The sequence below is a fragment of the Prorops nasuta genome, unplaced genomic scaffold (genome assembly GCF_024137725.1).
Source record: "Prorops nasuta isolate Cenicafe-Biocafe unplaced genomic scaffold, Cenicafe_Pnas_1.2 PNAS00005, whole genome shotgun sequence".
Taxonomy (NCBI): Eukaryota; Metazoa; Arthropoda; class Insecta; order Hymenoptera; family Bethylidae; genus Prorops; species Prorops nasuta.
Window position 1 is genome coordinate 4,192,507 of NW_027116802.1, and position 22,750 is coordinate 4,215,256.

Below are 22,750 nucleotides of genomic sequence, written 5' to 3' on the forward strand. Positions count from 1 at the left end.
GCCTGCGCTACAGCGCTCACTTGATGTACCAAGAGCAAAACAGCCTTTTAAAGACTGACTACAATTCTTTCACTAACTCGTCATAAACGATCAAGAATTAGCTGTAATAATAAATACATTTATCTACATAGCATTATTGTACTAAATTTATTGTTTTTAATTTGAAGCATACATTTTGCATGAAGATATGATAATTTAAAACCATTCAGTACTCTATATACAAAACTATTCATATGCTCAACTATCATAAATTAATTAAGTAATATTATAATATTTGTTATATGTAGTCGAATAACTATGATAAACCAGCATATGAATAGTTTTGTATTTAAAGTATTGCATGAACATCCTTAAAGTATCGTATCTTCATGTAAAATGTATGCTTCAAATTAAAAACATAATAAATTTAGTGCAATAATGCTGTGGAGATAAATGTATTTATTATTGCAGCTAATTCTTGATCGTTTATGACGAGTTAGTGAAAGAATTGTAGTCAGTCTTTAAAAGGCTGTTTTGCTTTTGGTACATCAAGTGAGCGCTGTAGCGCAGGTGGTAAGGTTGTCGTTTGTCATGCGGTGGGCTCGTGTTCGAGTCTTGGTGAAGTTTAAAATTTTTTCATTTTTTTTTTCATTACAAGGAATTTTTTTTTTAATAACCATTAATTTATTGGACTCAATAATAAATAAAAAAATGCATTTGTTAACAGATTAATATAAAAACATTGAGTTTATTTTACCTCAACTCATTTGTTATAATAAAACGCATTTTCTGTATTTATTACCAAATCTAATTAATTAATGGCTACATTTGACCATTTTATCAATATTACAAATCAATTTAGGAAAAGCATTTTTATTTGCTTTGACTTTTTAGGTAAACGCAGCACCACTTCACACGGATAACACGTAAAAATGTCACGGTTAGCGGTAGTTGCTCTTCTTCTAAAGCCAATGTTGCCTGAAGTCCAAATCACACCTATGCTTTCCAGGCATAGTTGTGTTTGTGCCGCTTCCCTTTAAATTTTCTATACTGCTGCTGGCTAGCGCTTATCTTCATTTTTGTTGCTAAAAGCTTGATTCTGGCATCACTGCCGTGTGGAACTATTAGTTTGCTAATAAAAGCAGAGGCTTAATTTTAAGAGATTGCAACATATAGTAATTAATATAGATACAATTGTAAAAAGAAAACAAAAATTTTATTTTACATATATTAACTTTAAATAAAATCCAACAAAGTACTGTAAAATATCTAACATGTTATATTATATATCTAATCTGTCAGCTTCTTTATTTTAATATTCATCTCAATTATCACAGTTTGATCCTCAGCGATGACACAGTAACCACATTATGGTGAATCTATTCTTTTTTTTTAATGTTCGATCCACATAGCTTCATCTTCAGCAGTGATACAGTAAACACACGTACATTACTATAATTTAATCTGAAACAAAATCCCACAAAGTACTATAAAACATCTTACATTTTATATTATATATCTATTCTGTCATTTTCTTTATTTATTATTGTATTTACCCAAATTGCTGACTCATTTATTTTAATGTCTGTCTCAATTAACACAGTTTGATCCTCATCAGCGATGACACAGAAACAACATTATGGTGAATCTATTCCTTTTGTTTTAATGTTCAATCCACATAGCTCCTTTCTCAGCATTGACATAGTAAACACTTTACAATAATTTAATCTGAAACAAAATCCCAAAAAGTACAATATAAAATCTTACATTAGAAATTACAAATGTAATCTGTCAGCTTCTTTATTTGTATCGTATTTACCCAATGTGTTGACTTGTTTATTTTAATATTCATCTCAATTAACACAGTTTGATCCTCAGCGATGACACAGTAACCATAATATGGTGAATCTATTCCTTTCATTTTAATGTTCAATCCACATAGCTCCATCCTCAGTAGTGACATAGTAAACACATTACTATAATTTAATCTGAAATAAAATCCCAGAAAGTACTATAAAATATCTTACATTTTATATTATATATCTAATTTGTCAGCTTCTTTATTTATTATTGTATTTACCCAGTTTTTTCACTCATTTATTTTATTATCCGTCTCAATTAACATAGTTTGAATCTCAACGATGACACAATAACCACATTATGTTTAGTCTATTCCTTTATTTTAATTTTGAAAATCCGCATAGCTCCATCCTCAGCACAGTGACATAGTAAACACATTACTATAGTTTAATCTGAAATAAAATCCCACAAAGTACCACAAAATATTTATATCTTACATTTTATATTAAAAAATTTATTGTTATACTTATCTAAAATGTTCAGTCCTTTATATACTTTTAAAAATTATTTTTATGTACATTTTACAAATTTCGTCACTTTATTTATTCACTTATACCATCAGTATATCAGCTGTCAGTAAGATTAAAACTGTCACTTTATTTCTTTATATTACTTTATAACTTGCGGTATGTATGTACGATACAATAATACTAACATTTGTCTTGGCTCACGGACCATGCATTATGTATTTTGAAATTAGTAATTAGAAATATCTATATTGCGGTCCCTCTACAGTCTCTACCCTCTGACGTATTTCCGCCGACCAGTAGTATCAGCAGCGACTATAGCGTAGTACCCAAAATAGTACTACGCTATAGGATATGTCGCTTTTGGGTACTACGGTAGTACCAAGGTTGCCAAGTCCGCCATCTTGAATAGTACTACGCTCTATAGTAAGTGAATTTTGATATAAGGAATGCAGACTGCACAAAGTATACTGCCAGCGGAAATACGTCAGTAGCCATCTTAAATGCAGAACGTAATATATCAAAAATTATATATATTATATTCACAGCCTGTCACCGTGAACGGCGTGAACGAAGACAAATGTTTTTTATACGGAAAAATAAAGTGTAATAAAGAAATAAGGAGTAGTGACAGCTTTGATCTATCTGACAGCTGATGTACTTATGGTATAAGTGAATAAATAAAATAAAAATGCTTTTCCTAAATTGATTTTTAATTTTGATAAAATGGTCAAATGTAGCCATTAATTAATTAGATTTGGTAATAAATACAACAAATGCGTTTTATTATAACAAATGAGTTGAGGTAAAATAAACTCAATGTTTTTATATTAATCTGTTAATAAATGCATTTTTTTATTTATTATTGAGTCCAATAAATTAATGGTTATTAAAAAAAAAATTCCTTGTAATGAAAAAAAAATGAAAAAATTTTAAACTTCACCAAGACTCGAACACGAGCCCACCGCATGACAAACGGCAACCTTACCGCCTGCGCTACAGCGCTCACTTGATGTACCAAGAGCAAAACAGCCTTTTAAAGACTGACTACAATTCTTTCACTAACTCGTCATAAACGATCAAGAATTAGCTGTAATAATAAATACATTTATCTACATAGCATTATTGTACTAAATTTATTGTTTTTAATTTGAAGCATACATTTTGCATGAAGATATGATAATTTAAAACCATTCAGTACTCTATATACAAAACTACTCATATGCTCAACTATCATAAATTAATTAAGTAATATTATAATATTTGTTATATGTAGTCGAATAACTATGATAAACCAGCATATGAATAGTTTTGTATTTAAAGTATTGCATGAACATCCTTAAAGTATCGTATCTTCATGTAAAATGTATGCTTCAAATTAAAAACATAATAAATTTAGTGCAATAATGCTATGGAGATAAATGTATTTATTATTGCAGCTAATTCTTGATCGTTTATGACGAGTTAGTGAAAGAATTGTAGTCAGTCTTTAAAAGGCTGTTTTGCTCTTGGTACATCAAGTGAGCGCTGTAGCGCAGGTGGTAAGGTTGTCGTTTGTCATGCGGTGGGCTCGTGTTCGAGTCTTGGTGAAGTTTAGAATTTTTTCATTTTTTTTTTCATTACAAGGAATTTTTTTTTTAATAACCATTAATTTATTGGACTCAATAATAAATAAAAAAATGCATTTGTTAACAGATTAATATAAAAACATTGAGTTTATTTTACCTCAACTCATTTGTTATAATAAAACGCATTTTCTGTATTTATTACCAAATCTAATTAATTAATGGCTACATTTGACGATTTTATCAATATTACAAATCAATTTAGGAAAAGCATTTTTATTTGCTTTGAGTTTTTAGGTAAACGCAGCACCACTTCACACGGATAACACGTAAAAATGTCACGGTTAGCGGTAGTCGCTCTTCTTCTAAAGCCAATGTTGCCTGAAGTCCAAATCACACCTATGCTCTCCAGGCATAGTTGTGTTTGTACCGCTTCCCTTTAAATTTTCTATACTCCTGCTGGCTAGCGCTTATCTTCATTTTTGTTGCTAAAAGCTTGATTCTGGCATCACTGCCGTGTGGAACTATTAGTTTGCTAATAAAAGCAGAGGCTTAATTTTAAGAGATTGCAACATATAGTAATTAATATAGATACAATTGTAAAAAGAAAACAAAAATTTTATTTTACATATATTAACTTTAAATAAAATCCCACAAAGTACTGTAAAATATCTAACATGTTATATTATATATCTAATCTGTCAGCTTCTTTATTTTAATATTCATCTCAATTATCACAGTTTGATCCTCAGCGATGACACAGTAACCACATTATGGTCAATCTATTCTTTTCTTTTAATGTTCGATCCACATAGCTTCATCCTCAGCAGTGATACAGTAAACACACGTACATTACTATAATTTAATCTGAAACAAAATCCCACAAAGTACTATAAAACATCTTACATTTTATATTATATATTTATTCTGTCATTTTCTTTATTTATTATTGTATTTACCCAAAATGCTGACTCATTTATTTTAATGTCTGTCTCAATTAACACAGTTTGATCCTCATCAGCGATGACACAGAAACAACATTATGGTGAATCTATTCCTTTTGTTTTAATGTTCAATCCACATAGCTCCATTCTCAGCATTGACATAGTAAACACTTTACAATAATTTAATCTGAAACAAAATCCCAAAACGTACTATATAAAATCTTACATTTGAAATTACAAATGTAATCTGTCAGCTTCTTTATTTGTATCGTATTTACCCAATGTGTTGACTTGTTTATTTTAATATTCATCTCAATTAACATAGTTTGATCCTCAGCGATGACACAGTAACCATAATATGGTGAATCTATTCCTTTCATTTTAATGTTCAATCCACATAGCTCCATCCTCAGTAGTGACATAGTAAACACATTACTATAATTTAATCTAAAATAAAATCCCAGAAAGTACTATAAAATATCTTACATTTTATATTATATATCTAATTTGTCAGCTTCTTTATTTATTATTGTATTTACCCAGTTTTTCACTCGTTTATTTTATTATCCGTCTCAATTAACATAGTTTGAATCTCAACGATGACACAATAACCACATTATGTTTAGTCTATTCCTTTATTTTAATTTTGAAAATCTGCATAGCTCCATCCTCAGCACAGTGACATAGTAAACACATTACTATAATTTAATCTGAAATAAAATCCCACAAAGTACCACAAAATATTTATATCTTACATTTTATATTATAAAATTTATTGTTATACTTATCTAAAATGTTCAGTCCTTTATATACTTTTAAAAATTATTTTTATGTACATTTTACAAATTTCGTCACTTTATTTATTCACTTATACCATCAGTACATCAGCTGTCAGTAAGATTAAAACTGTCACTTTATTTCTTTATATTACTTTATAACTTGTGGTATGTATATACTAACATTTGTCTTGGCTCACGGACCATGCATTATGTATTTTGAAATTAGTAATTAGAAATATCTATATTGCGGTCCCTCTACAGTCTCTACCCTCTGACGTATTTCCGCCGACCAGTAGTATCAGCAGCGACTATAGCGTAGTACCCAAAATAGTACTACGCTATAGGATATGTCGCTTTTGGGTACTACGGTAGTATGTACCAAGGTTGCCAAGTCCGCCATCTTGAATAGTACTACGCTCTATAGTAAGTGAATTTTGATATAAGGAATGCAGACTGCACAAAGTATACTGCCAGCGGAAATACGTCAGTAGCCATCTTAAATGCAGAACGTAATATATCAAAAATTATATATATTATATTCACAGCCTGTCACCGTGAACGGCGTGAACGAAGACAAATGTTTTTTATACGGAAAAATAAAGTGTAATAAAGAAATAAGGAGTAGTGACAGCTTTGATCTATCTGACAGCTGATGTACTTATGGTATAAGTGAATAAATAAAATAAAAATGCTTTTCCTAAATTGATTTTTAATTTTGATAAAATGGTCAAATGTAGCCATTAATTAATTAGATTTGGTAATAAATACAACAAATGCGTTTTATTATAACAAATGAGTTGAGGTAAAATAAACTCAATGTTTTTATATTAATCTGTTAATAAATGCATTTTTTTATTTATTATTGAGTCCAATAAATTAATGGTTATTAAAAAAAAAATTCCTTGTAATGAAAAAAAAATGAAAAAATTTTAAACTTCACCAAGACTCGAACACGAGCCCACCGCATGACAAACGGCAACCTTACCGCCTGCGCTACAGCGCTCACTTGATGTACCAAGAGCAAAACAGCCTTTTAAAGACTGACTACAATTCTTTCACTAACTCGTCATAAACGATCAAGAATTAGCTGTAATAATAAATACATTTATCTACATAGCATTATTGTACTAAATTTATTGTTTTTAATTTGAAGCATACATTTTGCATGAAGATATGATAATTTAAAACCATTCAGTACTCTATATACAAAACTACTCATATGCTCAACTATCATAAATTAATTAAGTAATATTATAATATTTGTTATATGTAGTCGAATAACTATGATAAACCAGCATATGAATAGTTTTGTATTTAAAGTATTGCATGAACATCCTTAAAGTATCGTATCTTCATGTAAAATGTATGCTTCAAATTAAAAACATAATAAATTTAGTGCAATAATGCTATGGAGATAAATGTATTTATTATTGCAGCTAATTCTTGATCGTTTATGACGAGTTAGTGAAAGAATTGTAGTCAGTCTTTAAAAGGCTGTTTTGCTCTTGGTACATCAAGTGAGCGCTGTAGCGCAGGTGGTAAGGTTGTCGTTTGTCATGCGGTGGGCTCGTGTTCGAGTCTTGGTGAAGTTTAGAATTTTTTCATTTTTTTTTTCATTACAAGGAATTTTTTTTTTAATAACCATTAATTTATTGGACTCAATAATAAATAAAAAAATGCATTTGTTAACAGATTAATATAAAAACATTGAGTTTATTTTACCTCAACTCATTTGTTATAATAAAACGCATTTTCTGTATTTATTACCAAATCTAATTAATTAATGGCTACATTTGACGATTTTATCAATATTACAAATCAATTTAGGAAAAGCATTTTTATTTGCTTTGAGTTTTTAGGTAAACGCAGCACCACTTCACACGGATAACACGTAAAAATGTCACGGTTAGCGGTAGTCGCTCTTCTTCTAAAGCCAATGTTGCCTGAAGTCCAAATCACACCTATGCTCTCCAGGCATAGTTGTGTTTGTACCGCTTCCCTTTAAATTTTCTATACTCCTGCTGGCTAGCGCTTATCTTCATTTTTGTTGCTAAAAGCTTGATTCTGGCATCACTGCCGTGTGGAACTATTAGTTTGCTAATAAAAGCAGAGGCTTAATTTTAAGAGATTGCAACATATAGTAATTAATATAGATACAATTGTAAAAAGAAAACAAAAATTTTATTTTACATATATTAACTTTAAATAAAATCCCACAAAGTACTGTAAAATATCTAACATGTTATATTATATATCTAATCTGTCAGCTTCTTTATTTTAATATTCATCTCAATTATCACAGTTTGATCCTCAGCGATGACACAGTAACCACATTATGGTCAATCTATTCTTTTCTTTTAATGTTCGATCCACATAGCTTCATCCTCAGCAGTGATACAGTAAACACACGTACATTACTATAATTTAATCTGAAACAAAATCCCACAAAGTACTATAAAACATCTTACATTTTATATTATATATTTATTCTGTCATTTTCTTTATTTATTATTGTATTTACCCAAAATGCTGACTCATTTATTTTAATGTCTGTCTCAATTAACACAGTTTGATCCTCATCAGCGATGACACAGAAACAACATTATGGTGAATCTATTCCTTTTGTTTTAATGTTCAATCCACATAGCTCCATTCTCAGCATTGACATAGTAAACACTTTACAATAATTTAATCTGAAACAAAATCCCAAAACGTACTATATAAAATCTTACATTTGAAATTACAAATGTAATCTGTCAGCTTCTTTATTTGTATCGTATTTACCCAATGTGTTGACTTGTTTATTTTAATATTCATCTCAATTAACATAGTTTGATCCTCAGCGATGACACAGTAACCATAATATGGTGAATCTATTCCTTTCATTTTAATGTTCAATCCACATAGCTCCATCCTCAGTAGTGACATAGTAAACACATTACTATAATTTAATCTAAAATAAAATCCCAGAAAGTACTATAAAATATCTTACATTTTATATTATATATCTAATTTGTCAGCTTCTTTATTTATTATTGTATTTACCCAGTTTTTCACTCGTTTATTTTATTATCCGTCTCAATTAACATAGTTTGAATCTCAACGATGACACAATAACCACATTATGTTTAGTCTATTCCTTTATTTTAATTTTGAAAATCTGCATAGCTCCATCCTCAGCACAGTGACATAGTAAACACATTACTATAATTTAATCTGAAATAAAATCCCACAAAGTACCACAAAATATTTATATCTTACATTTTATATTATAAAATTTATTGTTATACTTATCTAAAATGTTCAGTCCTTTATATACTTTTAAAAATTATTTTTATGTACATTTTACAAATTTCGTCACTTTATTTATTCACTTATACCATCAGTACATCAGCTGTCAGTAAGATTAAAACTGTCACTTTATTTCTTTATATTACTTTATAACTTGTGGTATGTATATACTAACATTTGTCTTGGCTCACGGACCATGCATTATGTATTTTGAAATTAGTAATTAGAAATATCTATATTGCGGTCCCTCTACAGTCTCTACCCTCTGACGTATTTCCGCCGACCAGTAGTATCAGCAGCGACTATAGCGTAGTACCCAAAATAGTACTACGCTATAGGATATGTCGCTTTTGGGTACTACGGTAGTACCGAAAGTACTACACTTGGCAACCTTGGAATGCACCCAAGGTGATCTGGTGGATGTGATGAATACTAGGCGCTAGGTTATTTCAGTCATATGTTTTCTGTCGCAGAAACGGTGCTGTCAGTTTTAACGATATTCACACATATCTCATCACAACATTGTCAAACTCTTCAATTTTTATTGAATTTGACATCATTTAAAAAAAATTGTTTTTCTTAAATAACAATTATTTGACCTTTCTTTCTTCTCTTTACAAAACATTCTAGTATAACCTGCTTTTAATGAAGTAAGTCTGAGAATCTGTATCCGCGCATAAAAAAGATTTCAACTATAAGATTTTATTACAACAAATTTCGTGAAATGGTAACATCTTTTTATTAGGAACTATATGAAATTTCATTTCTTCCATCTCTCTCTCCATTTTGGAATATTTTTTCTACAATTTACTGCTCTTGTCAACCCCTTCCAGTAAAGTCATCAGAGACTCATCCAACAATAGTATAAAAAGATTTTTGTATGTTTCTTGTATCTTACATAGTTTGGTCAAGTAAAAATTTAAATCTGAAATATAAATTTTGCTGGAAATTATTTAATAAATTTAAATTGCTAAGAAGTCGTACATTCTCCTAAAGTATTATCAAAAATATACCACAAAGATGTCAAGAAGAAACAGAATGTCAGACAGTGCAGTGCCTAGATTGAAACAAGACTATTTACGTTTAAAAAAGGATCCAGTTCCTTATGTGCTAGCAGAACCAACACCTTCAAACATTTTGGAATGGTGAGTTATTGTATATATTAGCTTTGGAGCTTAATGCTTATTTGTTAAAATTTGTAGCTAGGAAAACATTTTTATTTCACTTGTGTAGCAGTATGTATAAAAGTTATTTTTTTTATATAGGCATTATGTGGTAAAAGGTCCAGAAAAGACTCCTTACGAAGGTGGATTTTATCATGGAAAGCTTGTATTTCCAGGAGAGTTTCCTTTCCAGCCTCCTAGTATTTACATGATTACTCCAAACGGAAGATTTAAAGTTAACACCAGACTTTGTTTGTCTATCTCGGATTTTCATCCTGATACATGGAATCCAGCATGGAGTGTATCTACTATATTGACAGGGCTTCTTAGTTTTATGGTAAGTTGAAAATAAAATTAATTATTTTTCTCATTTTCTTTTATAACATATTTAATTTATATAAAATGATTTCTTCTAGCTTGAAAAAAGTCCAACTTTGGGTAGTATTAACACAACTGACTTTCAGAAAAAGCAATTTGCTGCACAAAGCTTAGAATATAATTTAAAAGATAAACTGTTTTGTGAACTTTTTCCAGAAACTGTAGAGGTAAATTTAATTTTTATTTATTTTACTATATGTTTGTCTCATTATAAAGGAAACAAAGTAATGTATAGATTATGTTTTACAGGTTATTAAAGCAGAGCTTGAACGTAGAAAAGAGCTTGAAAAACAAGCTAGGCATCATTCGACTGCAGCAGAAGTTTCTTCTTTGATTCGGGATCAATTACAGAGAGATCAAAGTCCGTTGCATAGCGCACTAACAAACCTAATTGTTATCATTGGATTTGCAGCATTTGCTTACACCGTCAAATATGTACTGAGAAGTATTGCAACAGAATAAAATATCTCCAGGATAGATTGCTCTTTAATCTGTTTTAATACAGAGAAAGATTAAAAACAAAGTGCTGTGATGGACACACTGTAAATGTTGGTTAAAGGTTAAAAAATTAACAATTTCCATGAAGATAAACTACTGCAGCTTAGCTTGCCTAATTGTCGATCTATCAGTTTTTTGTGGTGATTATGGCACTACTAAGTGTGAATTGGAACACTTTCCAAGATTGAATATTTGATAGATTTTTATAGCAAAAGTAAATATAAGATATTAATCGTATAGTAATCCTGAGCTTTAAGTACAATATTCATGACATAATAGTCTGAAGTGCATCTTTAATTAAATGTAATTGTCTCGGGATTACAAACTATGCAAAACTAATCTTGGCTAATGTTTATGCAAGTTCCAATTTTGGTCAATGTATAATTTCTTCGAAGAACATATGAGCTTCCGCTACTGGACTATTTCAATTTTACAGTTATTTTCTGCTTTTTAAAAATATTTAGTAGTATCTATCTTTTAAAATTAAGATAATTAATTTTTTATTGCCCTATGGATAAAGACTTGAAGAGCACAAATGTATTACTTAAATAAGACTATTCTGTCTGCTGTGCCAATTTAATTATCCTCAGTTTTACAGCAACTATAGTCGATATTAATGACATTGTTTTCTATTAAACAAAGATTTTCATTCTGTATATATGCAAATATAAGTAATTAAAAGCCACATTTCGCTTATGGAGGGCATAGTAAGCAATTTGTACTGCTTAACCCAGTATAAACTAAACTTCCTTTAGTTAAACAAATATGTTTTTGTTATGTTAATTTTTGTTGTATGAATGTATATATAAATGCTTAGTTTGAGTTGGTTTAAAAATCTAAAAGCATTTTATACAATACTTTTCCATCTTTTTGTCTCTTTTAAGAGGGGTTTGTTCGGGTGCCAATAGAACAAGGAATTTAAACATTTTAATAATACTGCTAAGGCCAGTCTTTATGAAATTTCCAATTTTTCTAGGATACAATTATCTCTGTTTGTTTTGCTATTTTTCATTGAGTCAAGAGAGTATACATCTTCTATCCTCATCACATGATGTATAAAAATGTATAAATTGATATTGGTTTAACATAACTATGTAAATACGATAAATGTGTCAAATGCAGTTAAGTGATGAAATAAATTAAAGGTGCGACGACTCTGCGTGTCAGAAAGTTTATTTAAAAAATTCTTTATTATGTGTTATTCCTCTTTAAATGATGACGCGTTATAAATGGAAAAAAGTCGTTATAGATATTGAGACAAAAATTGTAACTATTCCTATGGAAGTTATAATTTTTAATAAGAGCACAAAGTTTGATGCCTGTATAGTATTACGATTATACTTTCGAACTCTAGATCGTAAAACAAAATGTAATTATTACTGCAAAGTTTTCAAGAAACAATTCTATTATAGTTTGTGAACAACATTATTACACAATAATTTGTATATGTATAACATTAAATGTAACGTCTCCATCTCATTTATCATCCGTGGATGATGAATAGAGTACGATGACCAATAATTTCATCCATGCGAAAAGCAAAGTGAAAAACTTGCTAACAGTGCTGTCTATCGTTAAATTTTTTCAGTTTTTCACTATGCATTCCGTATTTCTGTACACATATAAGGCTACACATTTTCACTTCTCTATCGTTGTATTTGACGTATGGTGCTTATAATAGGCAGCTGGCAGAGGCGAGGAGATTTCATCGAGTGTTTCAAATCGGGTTAGAATTAATACTTAATAGAGTCAGCGCCCAGCGCCCAGCGACCGTCACCGTTCTATTAACAAAAAAAAAAATTAAAATTCGACCTTGAATATTTCCATTGGTGGAATGCTAGTCGCTAAGACCGAGTCCTATCCAAGCTTCAAGGCCGTATTTTTCAAATTGTTGCTATTAAACTGCAAGTACTGAGAATCTATATTTTATGCAATAAAAGTCACAGAGTTTCAAGCATTGTATGTACTTGCAGCTTACATGTACTAGCTTGTAGTAATAACGAAACACGGTACAAATATGGTTGATGCATGAAATCGTTTTAGCCTACCCTGTGTGTTAAGTTATAGCAATTGCTGGGTACTAAATTACATTGCACGATTTTTGCTTAGAACAATCGTCGACAGGCGCTGACTACTTATAGCAAATTTTAGTTAGTACTCTATAGTGATGCTGATATGATCCAATTGTATCGATATTTTGTATCGATATGTATTTTTAGGTACAATTTTGATACAGGTAATATATCGAACTAAAAGTATCGATACTTCTATATATCGATACAGTAACATATATAGTTTGAATATCGCCCATTATGTATGTAGTATGTACGTACAATATTTATTGTAATGAAGTCTATACATTTTAATTGATTGTAAGTAAACTGTAAATAATGAATTTATAAGTGACAAGCAATTTAATAAAGGAAAATTTGTATAAAATTAAGAAATACTTTTATTGTTTCTTTTTATTCTACAGAAATACCCAATAAATAAAGATTCTGAATTATTAAGTGGTGATTTAGACAATTATATTTTAATTACAACAAAAACATCCAATCTTGGATAGATAGTGAACCTAAAAATATTAATTGTTGTAAATGTTCTGCGCTTAAACGATTCCTGCTTTCTGTGATAATTCGACCAGCCTTAGAAAACAATCGTTCACATGGTACAGACGAAGCAACTACTGTCAAATATTTTCGTCCTAATTCACTTAATTTTGAATTATTAGATTTCCAAAATTGTATTGGACATTCCTTAATATCAATAGGAGGCTGGCTTAAGTAAAATCTGAAATCTTCAGGCATTTGGCTTGAATTAAAGGTAGTTCGCTCTTTTGATTTTATTTCATGGATTAAAGCTTCGTGATACGACCAAAAACTGGTATTATTTAAATTAATACTTTGCACATTGACGTTTTCAATTTCTTTTGCAACTTCAATATTTAATATCATATTTATATCACTTATAATGTTAGAGCATGCTGTCTCATTATTGAAATGAATTGATTTAAACCGTGGATCAAGAATTGTAGCCATTGCCAAAATTTTTTCTTCTTCAATGTTTTGAAACCTCAATTCAAATTGTTCTAACAACAATTGCTTCATTTTATTTCCAACTTCAGTAATAGGTATTAATTGACTTAACGTTTCTTTTAAAGTACTCACTATTGGTAACGACTTACTTGCTGTCATGTAAAATTCTCCACTAATGATTTTTGTTGCATCCTTGAAAGGTTTTAATAAGTCTACAAACTCTTTTGCAGTCTGCAATTCTGTTGATGTTATCATCATTGGAGCTGTTGGTAAATTTAGAAGAATTGACGCAATCTTATCTGATAACTCTATAAATCTAATTATCATGTCATGTGCAGAGTTCCATCGAGTATCAATCGACTGTATTAATTTCAAACTTGACACAGCTCTCAAACTATCCATAGCAGCTACAGATTTTTTGAAGAATGTAACGATAGCTTTTATTTTCTTAAATATGACATGCACATCATCACTTTCTATGATTTTTGCAGGAATTAAATTTAAAGTATGTGCAAAACAAGACAACTGTTTATTTACACCAAACACATCCTTGACAGCCTTTTTTATGTTAGCTCCGTTATCGCAGACGACCGTCACAACACTTTCCTGTTTAATTTTCCACTTTTCAGTGACATCTAATAGCCACATTTGAATATTATTGGAGCTATGTCTATCACAAAGTTCTGTTACTCCTATGGTCACAGTTTTGTGCTTATCTTCATGGATAAAATGAGCTGTCAAACCCAAAAAACTCTTAACATTTAGGGGATCTGTCCAAATATCAGTAGTTAACGACATATATTTTGTATTAGACAGAAGCGATTTTATATTACTAGATAAAACTTGATATTTTTCTTCCATTAATCTAGTAATTGTTGCTCTGCATGGAATTTTATACAAAGGTGCTATTGTTTTTACAAATGTTGTAAAACCTTCCTTTTCCACCGTTGAGAAAGACATATTATCTTTAGCAATCATGAACAATAAATTACTGGTTATTTCCAATGCTTTTTTACCTCCATCTAAAATAAGATTAAACTGATATTATTAAATAGTAACTTATATCCATTTAAAATTGTAATTTAACATTTTTCACATTTTAAGACCCCAATTAATAAAACTTATTCTAATGAAGTCAAAACGACAAAAAATTGAGCTATTTTGATATCGTAAGGACTAATTTTATTATATAGAATGTCAACTGGTAAATGAACATCTAAAGCAATACAATAAGAGTCCAAAAATACAGCCAGAATAAACAAATACTTAACCTTGGAATGAAGTTTGATTACGCAATGTTAAATCAATTCTTGGCTGTTTACTTGTAGAGCCTTCTGTTTCTTCCAATGCATAATAAGCTGACAATAATGTTGTAGAAGATGTTGACATGGAAGTAGCAGTGCCAATACTATTTGCACTGTCAGGATCATCCGGGTTACTTGATGGGTCATCATCTTCGAGTACCTATTTTATTTTAGTAAAAAATAGACTATAATGATATAAACTATAAGTGTAGTCCCATAATTAATATTACCAATGCACTTCTTTTCGCACTTGTACAATTTACTCCCATTTTTAAAGTGGGATGAGCTCGTTCCAAGTGGAATCTCATGTTTGTGGTGTTATTGCTTCCCTTTACTTCTTTTTGGCATATTTTGCATTTACCGCCAGTGTTTAATTTTACAAAATATTTCCAAATGTTACTTTTTGTTGGCACTATAATAAAATAATATCAAATAATAAATGATATCAACAAAAATAAGTTTTCATGACAAGGAATGAGAAAAATAAGGTAAAAAGGAAAATATTGCGTACTGGTATATCCAATAGGATGGTATAGGGAAGGGAATGTCTGTAGAAAAAAAAGCTTATATTAACAGCTGAAGAAATTTATAATATCCATTCTGCACAAAATTGCTAAAACTATGCTAAAATATTGTGCATAATTGCTTACCTTTTTGGAGTTTTATTGCCCGCAAAAAAATATGCAGTAAAATAGCTTTTAAAATTACTTTGCCGCATGTATTGAAACGAAAAAGTATTAATATTACGATATATCGCGGAGCAAAGTATCGGTACAAAATATCGAAATATTGACATAAAAGTATCGATATTTCAATATATCGATACAGTATCGACATCACTAGACTACTCTATAGCAATATTTCACCGCCCCTCATTCCGTGCATCATCTTTTTTTCGAACTGGATTCAAATCGTCATCATCGTATTTTAATGAACTTATATTTCATTGATCAATATACGTTATCACGCCATATACATAATTATAGCTAGTTATGGCTATGATGATTTTTAAATCTTTCCGTCACGCTGCTCTCATTGACTGAAATTGCTGTCCCCATACAGCCAAGCGCCTAGCGTTGATTTCCAGACGCCATTTATCGCTTAAACTCAGCAGTCGCTATCTTAGCGCTGTTTTGGCCAAAACACCCTTTGTGTAGACTACTATTTTATGAATGTGCATAAGATAAGGTACTATCATTAAATTATTAACGAATTCGGACACGCACAAATGTGCGCTAAACACATATAGCCTTCTTTTATTTATTACATCAAAAATTAGGTAAATCCATAAAGACTATGCGCAATGATGCATAAGTGTTCGTAATCACTATACGTCTTCTTGTTTCAACCGTTCAGTCTTCCGTCCGATAATACAATGTCTATGCTATTGTTTTAATTCCGTGTATATCCTAATACATAATACACTGTATGTACTAAATTGATTCATGAACATTTCAGCTAACTTCGATCCGTGCTTCTCTGGCATACTTCTGCGGCTATGCGTCAATTTCCCTCTCGCCTTTGGTATTACAGACCATATATGCCAGAAAAGTACGGAGTGAATTTAGTTGAAATGGCCAAGAATTAATTTGGCGGCACAGACCACAGTGTATATGCGATTATTAAACTTTAATGTTAAAAAAACAGTCTTCTTTTGACCAGTTTAGAAATTATATAGATATATCCTTCTAACAAAAATCTCTACGAAAACAGTGGAATTTTAAATGCTAATAGTTTCGTTTTATTATTTTCCTACAGCTCTTCAAACTGTTTCATCAGTTGTAACAGGAATTTTTTTAAAGGAGGTATCAACCTTAATTGAAAAACTAGGAACAAAGCAAATAATTGTTTGAGCTCCACGTGGAATTTATTTAAACGATGCAGGAACAGTGGGAGGTGATCTGTCCTGTTGCTACCATAACGATACCCAGATAGCAACGTCTGAAACCTCAGGTTTAATCACGACGTGATATGTATATATTACCGCATAATGCTTTATTTTTGTGATCAGATTATGTTAAAATATAACATGTTAATATTAATGGTCTATAATGTCAATATGATCCTGAGCTCACATTGTGACATTTAATGAGGTATCGTGAGGACATGCTATGTTCTACATTTCACGTCATATTGTAAGAAAAAAATGAGATCATGTAATGATAATAACATGAAGATTGCTGTCGACACATCATGAGTGAATTATGAGTACATTGAATGTAATTGTGGTAATTAATACATTTAATATTTTCAAATAACGAGTATTCAAGAAGCAAGCTACATATCGCTATCAGCGCTACAGCACGTACATTTTTTTTTAATTAATGTGACCGATAAAATTACAGCCAGTCGAAATATATAGACAAATGGAACTTTGCTACTAACTAACGTCAGGCAGTGTAATGGACAAGGTATCAGCCTGATTATTCCAACGACCAGCATTCAAGACCCACCAGGGAAAACGATTTTTCATCAGCAAAAGTACGGTCAAATCATTTGGACATCAAAAATGAAAGTAAATTTGATTAAATGCAGAGCGAAAATGTTGCAACGCCGGCGTTAAAAATTGAAGAATTATCCTACATCGGAATTCAACATTTTCTATCATTTAATGATACCTCATGACGTGAGTGCAATCTGAGGTACAAATGAGTCCTCATCTGTGTCTATTTTTGTCATCACGGAATACTGCATTCTGAGGACAATATGACAACATTACGACAGGATTTTGCTATCTGGGATATTTATGAAAAAGGCGTGTTCCTAAAAAATAGTGGTGGCATTGGAAAGAATAAGAATCCTCTTCAATAGCCTAGTTAAGCTTTCCTAAAAACTATACCCTTCTTTCGTCTGCTCTTTCATCAATTTCCAATAATAAGTTTCTTATTATTGTATAATCAATGAAATTACTTATTTGCTTCTTTCATTCCGTATTTTCTGATACTAAGATGGAAGGAGAAATGAGGAAAAATCACACGAGTCATTAAATTCTTAAACAAGTAAAGGATAATTATATCAATTTATTTATATTAAAAATTGTACGGTATTTACATACACTAACATCATCTCTGTTTTTGTAGCTTTTACAAAAAAACGGTAATTTTCCATATAAAATAATATTACTGACTATATTTCTATACTTACACAGTATACTTATATAAATATAGCGTACATTTTTCAATTACAAAAATATTAAAAATTGCACAATGACTATATTTTACTACCTTTTCTTTCTGAATAACTTCGCCATTCAAGGCTTTATTTTTCTTTACCCCCATACTTATACTTATTATTTTTAATAATTTTTTTTCGTAAAAGTCCAAACACATTTTAAATCCGATCTTTTCACGGAAAAAAATGAAGGGAGTGCGGTAAGAAATTGAAAGCAGTTTCACAGGATAAATCCTTCCTCCCGAGCGAATTTAGACAACGAAGCATTCAACGGTGGTTTAGCATTTAACAGATAATCATGCCCCACGGTGTACGGTAAATCATTCGCCAAATTGGAATCAAACGTTGACTCTATTCATCAGTATGTTTTATAAATACCAAAATTTATTTCACGGCTGATGATAAGAGTTATAGCGGAAATCGAAGTCTGAATAATAAAAGATACGTTTCGCCGTATTTTTAAGTGCACAATTTTTAAAATAAGCTTAAATAATCATATATCTAAAAATTTTGCTAGCAAAAAAACTGTAAGACTGCTTTCTTGTAGTAGTAGTATCAATAATTATTGATTTCTACAAAAAATTATTTCAATACTAGCCATCTAAAAAGCTATCTACAAAAAATCAAGAATACCAATTCTGTAGGCCATTCATCCAATGGAAATACAACATTGACCCGAGTTAGAATTGCTTCTAAAGAAAGTATCGAATAAGCAAATAACGTTATGACTTTATGAAACGTATTTTAAGATAAACTTCTGCAATATAAATGTTTGCATGCTAATCATTTATAAAGCTAAAATCTAAAAAAAAAATTAAAAAAAAAACAACAAGACCAAAAATATAACTGCTGTGCCTATTCAGGAAAAAAAGATGAAGCATTACCTTGGGTCAATATTGCTTGTATAAAATAAAGTCTTACGTAAGAAACAGTAAAAGAATTAAAAATAATTGTCATTAAAAATTTATGTAGATGATTTTGACTCTACCAAGGAAAATGATTGAAATGATCGTCGGTCCAAGAATTGGTTTGAGGAATCGCGTAACATGTCGAGTATTCCTGGCAAGAATACTCCTTGCCGTCAAAGTTGGCGTGTTCTACAGGATAAGAAAAACCATCTTGGGATAATTAACAGGGGGGCGAGTTCATTATGCGCCTTAATGAGCTGTCAGAGATCCCATCGGACCCTGTTGATATTCGAAGCCTAGAAAATATCCCAAAAAACACGCCCACCAAATCATTCCCCGACTTTAAGGAAATTAGAAATATATTTAATCATCTCCAACGGTTTTATAGTTACGAGATTTTTCCTGTAGAGACACGTTACTTATTTATATACTCTATAACAAAATTATATCGATAGTGAAATAAATACAAAAATTAGAAGAAATTTGTTACATCTTATTTTAATGCAAAATAACCCGACTAATTTTCTTTTAAAATCGTATAATTTTATTCTGTTTTAAAGTTTTATAGCTAATGAATGAAAGTATACAAGGACTTGAGGAAAATTAGTACAATTTTTTTTCAAAGAATATTGGTGGTTCATAAAAAATCTGCAATAGTATACAGGTGCACTAAATCGAGCAATTTACGTTAAAATAAGATTTCTAGTAAAATGTAGCGGAATCGCAAACATCTGTTATACAGTCCGAGTGATATTTACGTGAAATGATATCAATAGCTTTCCGAGATATTAATTCATAACGACGCTTGATCAACGACAAGGAAATTCAGTTTGAATTAATTTACGGTGAAACTAGTACGTTTTGCTGAAAATACTTAGCTTACTCAGTTTTTCTTAATATTATTTTATATATCTCGAAACACTATCCTATTTTGAGGCAATATGCCTAATACGTGCGTATACTCTTCTTAGAAATAGAAAAGATCAATTTCGGTAGACTTATATAAGCTCTAGCTTAGTAAATTAAATATTTATCAATCACAGTCAAGTTATAAAGGCTAAAATACTATAGCTTAATCTACATTGTGCATCTAAGTTTGTGGCCATGGAAAGATAAATCACATAAACGACTAGAAACCATTGTCTTTGTGGTATCAATAGGGAATCCCAATGGTTCTAGCACTTCCTGAATTTGAGCAGGAGAGATTGGATGGTCAAATCCACATATCGATTCGCTCCCATATACTTTAATACTCATCAAAGAATTGATAGTTCTATAGGAAACGTATTTCAATAGGAAACAGTTAACAATACTACTGATAAGCGTTGTGAAGTAGCTGCCATTGACAATAGAAGCTTTTGGCCTGAACCTTATTCTTTTACTAAGATTTAAAGAGGTTTTAATAAAATTATCTTGAATGAAGAACCACATATTTTCCATGCGCTCTTCTTGCGTTGTACCATAATTTTGATATTTTGCTAAGTTCAAGTTGATACTCAAAACACCAAAAGCGTCATTGATCAACCACTCTGGTATAGGTGTATCACAATTCTTATAAACAATACTAGCAAAGAAGTTACCATGCACAGTCTCAGTTTGACATTTAAGACAATAAACTATAGGGCAGTCATATTTACTATAAGCTTTAATAAGAGGTAGTGCAAATACTGCTTCCCCAAACGCTAATGTAGTTTCATCAGGCACAAGGTCATCCAGACACTTAATACGGTGCCAAAATCTTCTAATCCATTTTATTGCTTCAGGTGCATACCGTATTTGTCCTCTCGTTTCATATCCCAATTGAGTCCAAGGTAAGCCAGGCGAAGAAGACCACATGGTTAATTCTTGATCGAAGACTTCACGTAGATGTAGCATCTTAACAGGTTTTGGTAGCCGAAAAGCCTTAGTTACTCCATGAATTGCTGCAAGCATGAATTGATCATCGGGTCCTTCACCAAAAATATCGCTATGGTTTGAAATCCCATTGTACACATCCATAACTAATTTTTCTATTTCATCTTCTGTTATATGTTCATTCATCTTTTTTCACAAAAAGTGTATGTTATCTTCTGTAATTAAAGCTTTTACTTTTCCCTTTAAAATTGCACCAATGATCTATAACAAAAAATCTGCTTTTATTATACATATATCTTTTTTAGAAATTGAATTTATTATATTTACACTATTATTAAGAATCTTTTATACTGCTTACGTTTTATCTCTTTTATTACTAATTAAAGAAGGCCTTCAAAGTAATATTTTAGTGAAAAAGTCGTTTCTTTCATGAACTGTAGTATTATTCCTCTGTTATATTTTTATTTTCTTTCCTTTTTAATACAAAACAGTTCAGAAGTTTATTTCTACTGTTCCACTATAAAGTTCTTAATTAGCTGGTAGTTTGCTTGGCGGTTGTAACTTGTGAACGCATGGACAGATAATGCAGATTATTTTTTCATTCTGTTCTTTACACTAGTTTTATCCACAGTAACAACAATAGCAACTACTCAGGTACGCAGTGCTGACGGTGTTGACTAACACGTTACACGAGTAAGGCGAGTAAGACTGAGACGATTAGCACGGCACTACACACAGTACACACAGACTGACTGACACAGTATGCAGGCACCGGGCACGAAATACAATGACATGACAGTGAAGTGAGACAGTAGAGTTTATTGCTGTATATATGTATATATATATGAGAAGGCAGTGAAAAACTTGCTAACAGCGCTGCCTATTGTTAAATTTTTGTATTTTTCACTATGCGTTCCGCAAACATATAAAGTAACACATTCTTACTTTTCAATCAGTGTTTGCATACACGGTGCTTACAAACAATAAATTTTAATAAATGTGAATCCCTCCCCATTTTTTCATTACAGACAATACAGACTCGCCGTCTGTTTTCTATGTTAAAAATATATGTATTTTGATGTCGATACACTACCGTATCTCTTATGCACTGTTCAAATGTTGAATTGATGCACAAAATAATGCTAACAAGTTTTGGTAAATCAAACATTCGTTTTCTCATTGTAACTATTGCATTAATTGAAGAGTGCAACAACAGAAAACAGACTTAGGGCCATGGCTTACAGAAAAAGTTAAGCAAGACTTAAGTATTAAAATGAGAACAAACCTATCGCAGTTGGAAATTTCTGCAATATCTGAAGCGTGATCGGTCTATTTGTACCTTAATGTTTAAATTTTGCTTAAGTTTTCTCATGTGCCCTGACCCTTATAGATCATCGGACTGCTCTCGAACATTGACTACTAAAATATATAAAAACAAAAAAAAAATGAACGAATTAATAGAAAAAAACTATGTTGTTTTTTGTCAAACAATTAAATCTCTGTCGTAGAAACGTTTCATTTTAGGTTCAATTATTACAATTTCATTGTTGCCAT

General features: G+C 30.7%; 3 protein-coding genes and 1 long non-coding RNA gene across 4 annotated transcripts; 1 reads left to right on the forward strand and 3 right to left on the reverse strand.

Annotated features, from left to right (window-relative positions):
* Positions 1–1,556: 1,556 nt before the first annotated feature.
* On the reverse strand, positions 1,557–2,178 carry LOC136773852 (uncharacterized). Its single transcript, XR_010822673.1, has 3 exons — positions 2,060–2,178; positions 1,799–1,967; positions 1,557–1,707 (listed from the first exon to the last, which is right to left on the reverse strand). It is a non-coding gene; the product is annotated as an uncharacterized lncRNA (long non-coding RNA).
* A 7,113-nt stretch (positions 2,179–9,291) lies between these two features.
* On the forward strand, positions 9,292–12,079 carry LOC136773455 (ubiquitin-conjugating enzyme E2 J2-like). Its single transcript, XM_066727150.1, has 4 exons — positions 9,292–10,030; positions 10,151–10,385; positions 10,465–10,593; positions 10,676–12,079. Exons 1-4 carry the CDS (start codon positions 9,906–9,908, stop codon positions 10,886–10,888), a joined length of 702 nt encoding a protein of 233 aa, XP_066583247.1. The 5' UTR covers positions 9,292–9,905; the 3' UTR covers positions 10,889–12,079.
* A 1,301-nt stretch (positions 12,080–13,380) lies between these two features.
* Positions 13,381–16,100, reverse strand: LOC136773805 (E3 SUMO-protein ligase ZBED1-like). The gene is made up of 4 exons (XM_066727717.1): positions 15,914–16,100; positions 15,494–15,675; positions 15,231–15,423; positions 13,381–14,981 (listed from the first exon to the last, which is right to left on the reverse strand). The coding sequence occupies exons 1-4, from the start codon at positions 16,098–16,100 to the stop codon at positions 13,462–13,464; spliced, it is 2,082 nt and encodes a 693-aa protein (XP_066583814.1). The 3' UTR covers positions 13,381–13,461.
* A 532-nt stretch (positions 16,101–16,632) lies between these two features.
* LOC136773454 (uncharacterized) lies at positions 16,633–21,911 on the reverse strand. The gene is made up of 2 exons (XM_066727148.1): positions 21,555–21,911; positions 16,633–21,457 (listed from the first exon to the last, which is right to left on the reverse strand). Exon 2 carries the CDS (start codon positions 21,380–21,382, stop codon positions 20,420–20,422), a length of 963 nt encoding a protein of 320 aa, XP_066583245.1. The 5' UTR covers positions 21,383–21,457; positions 21,555–21,911; the 3' UTR covers positions 16,633–20,419.
* Positions 21,912–22,750: the final 839 nt, after the last annotated feature.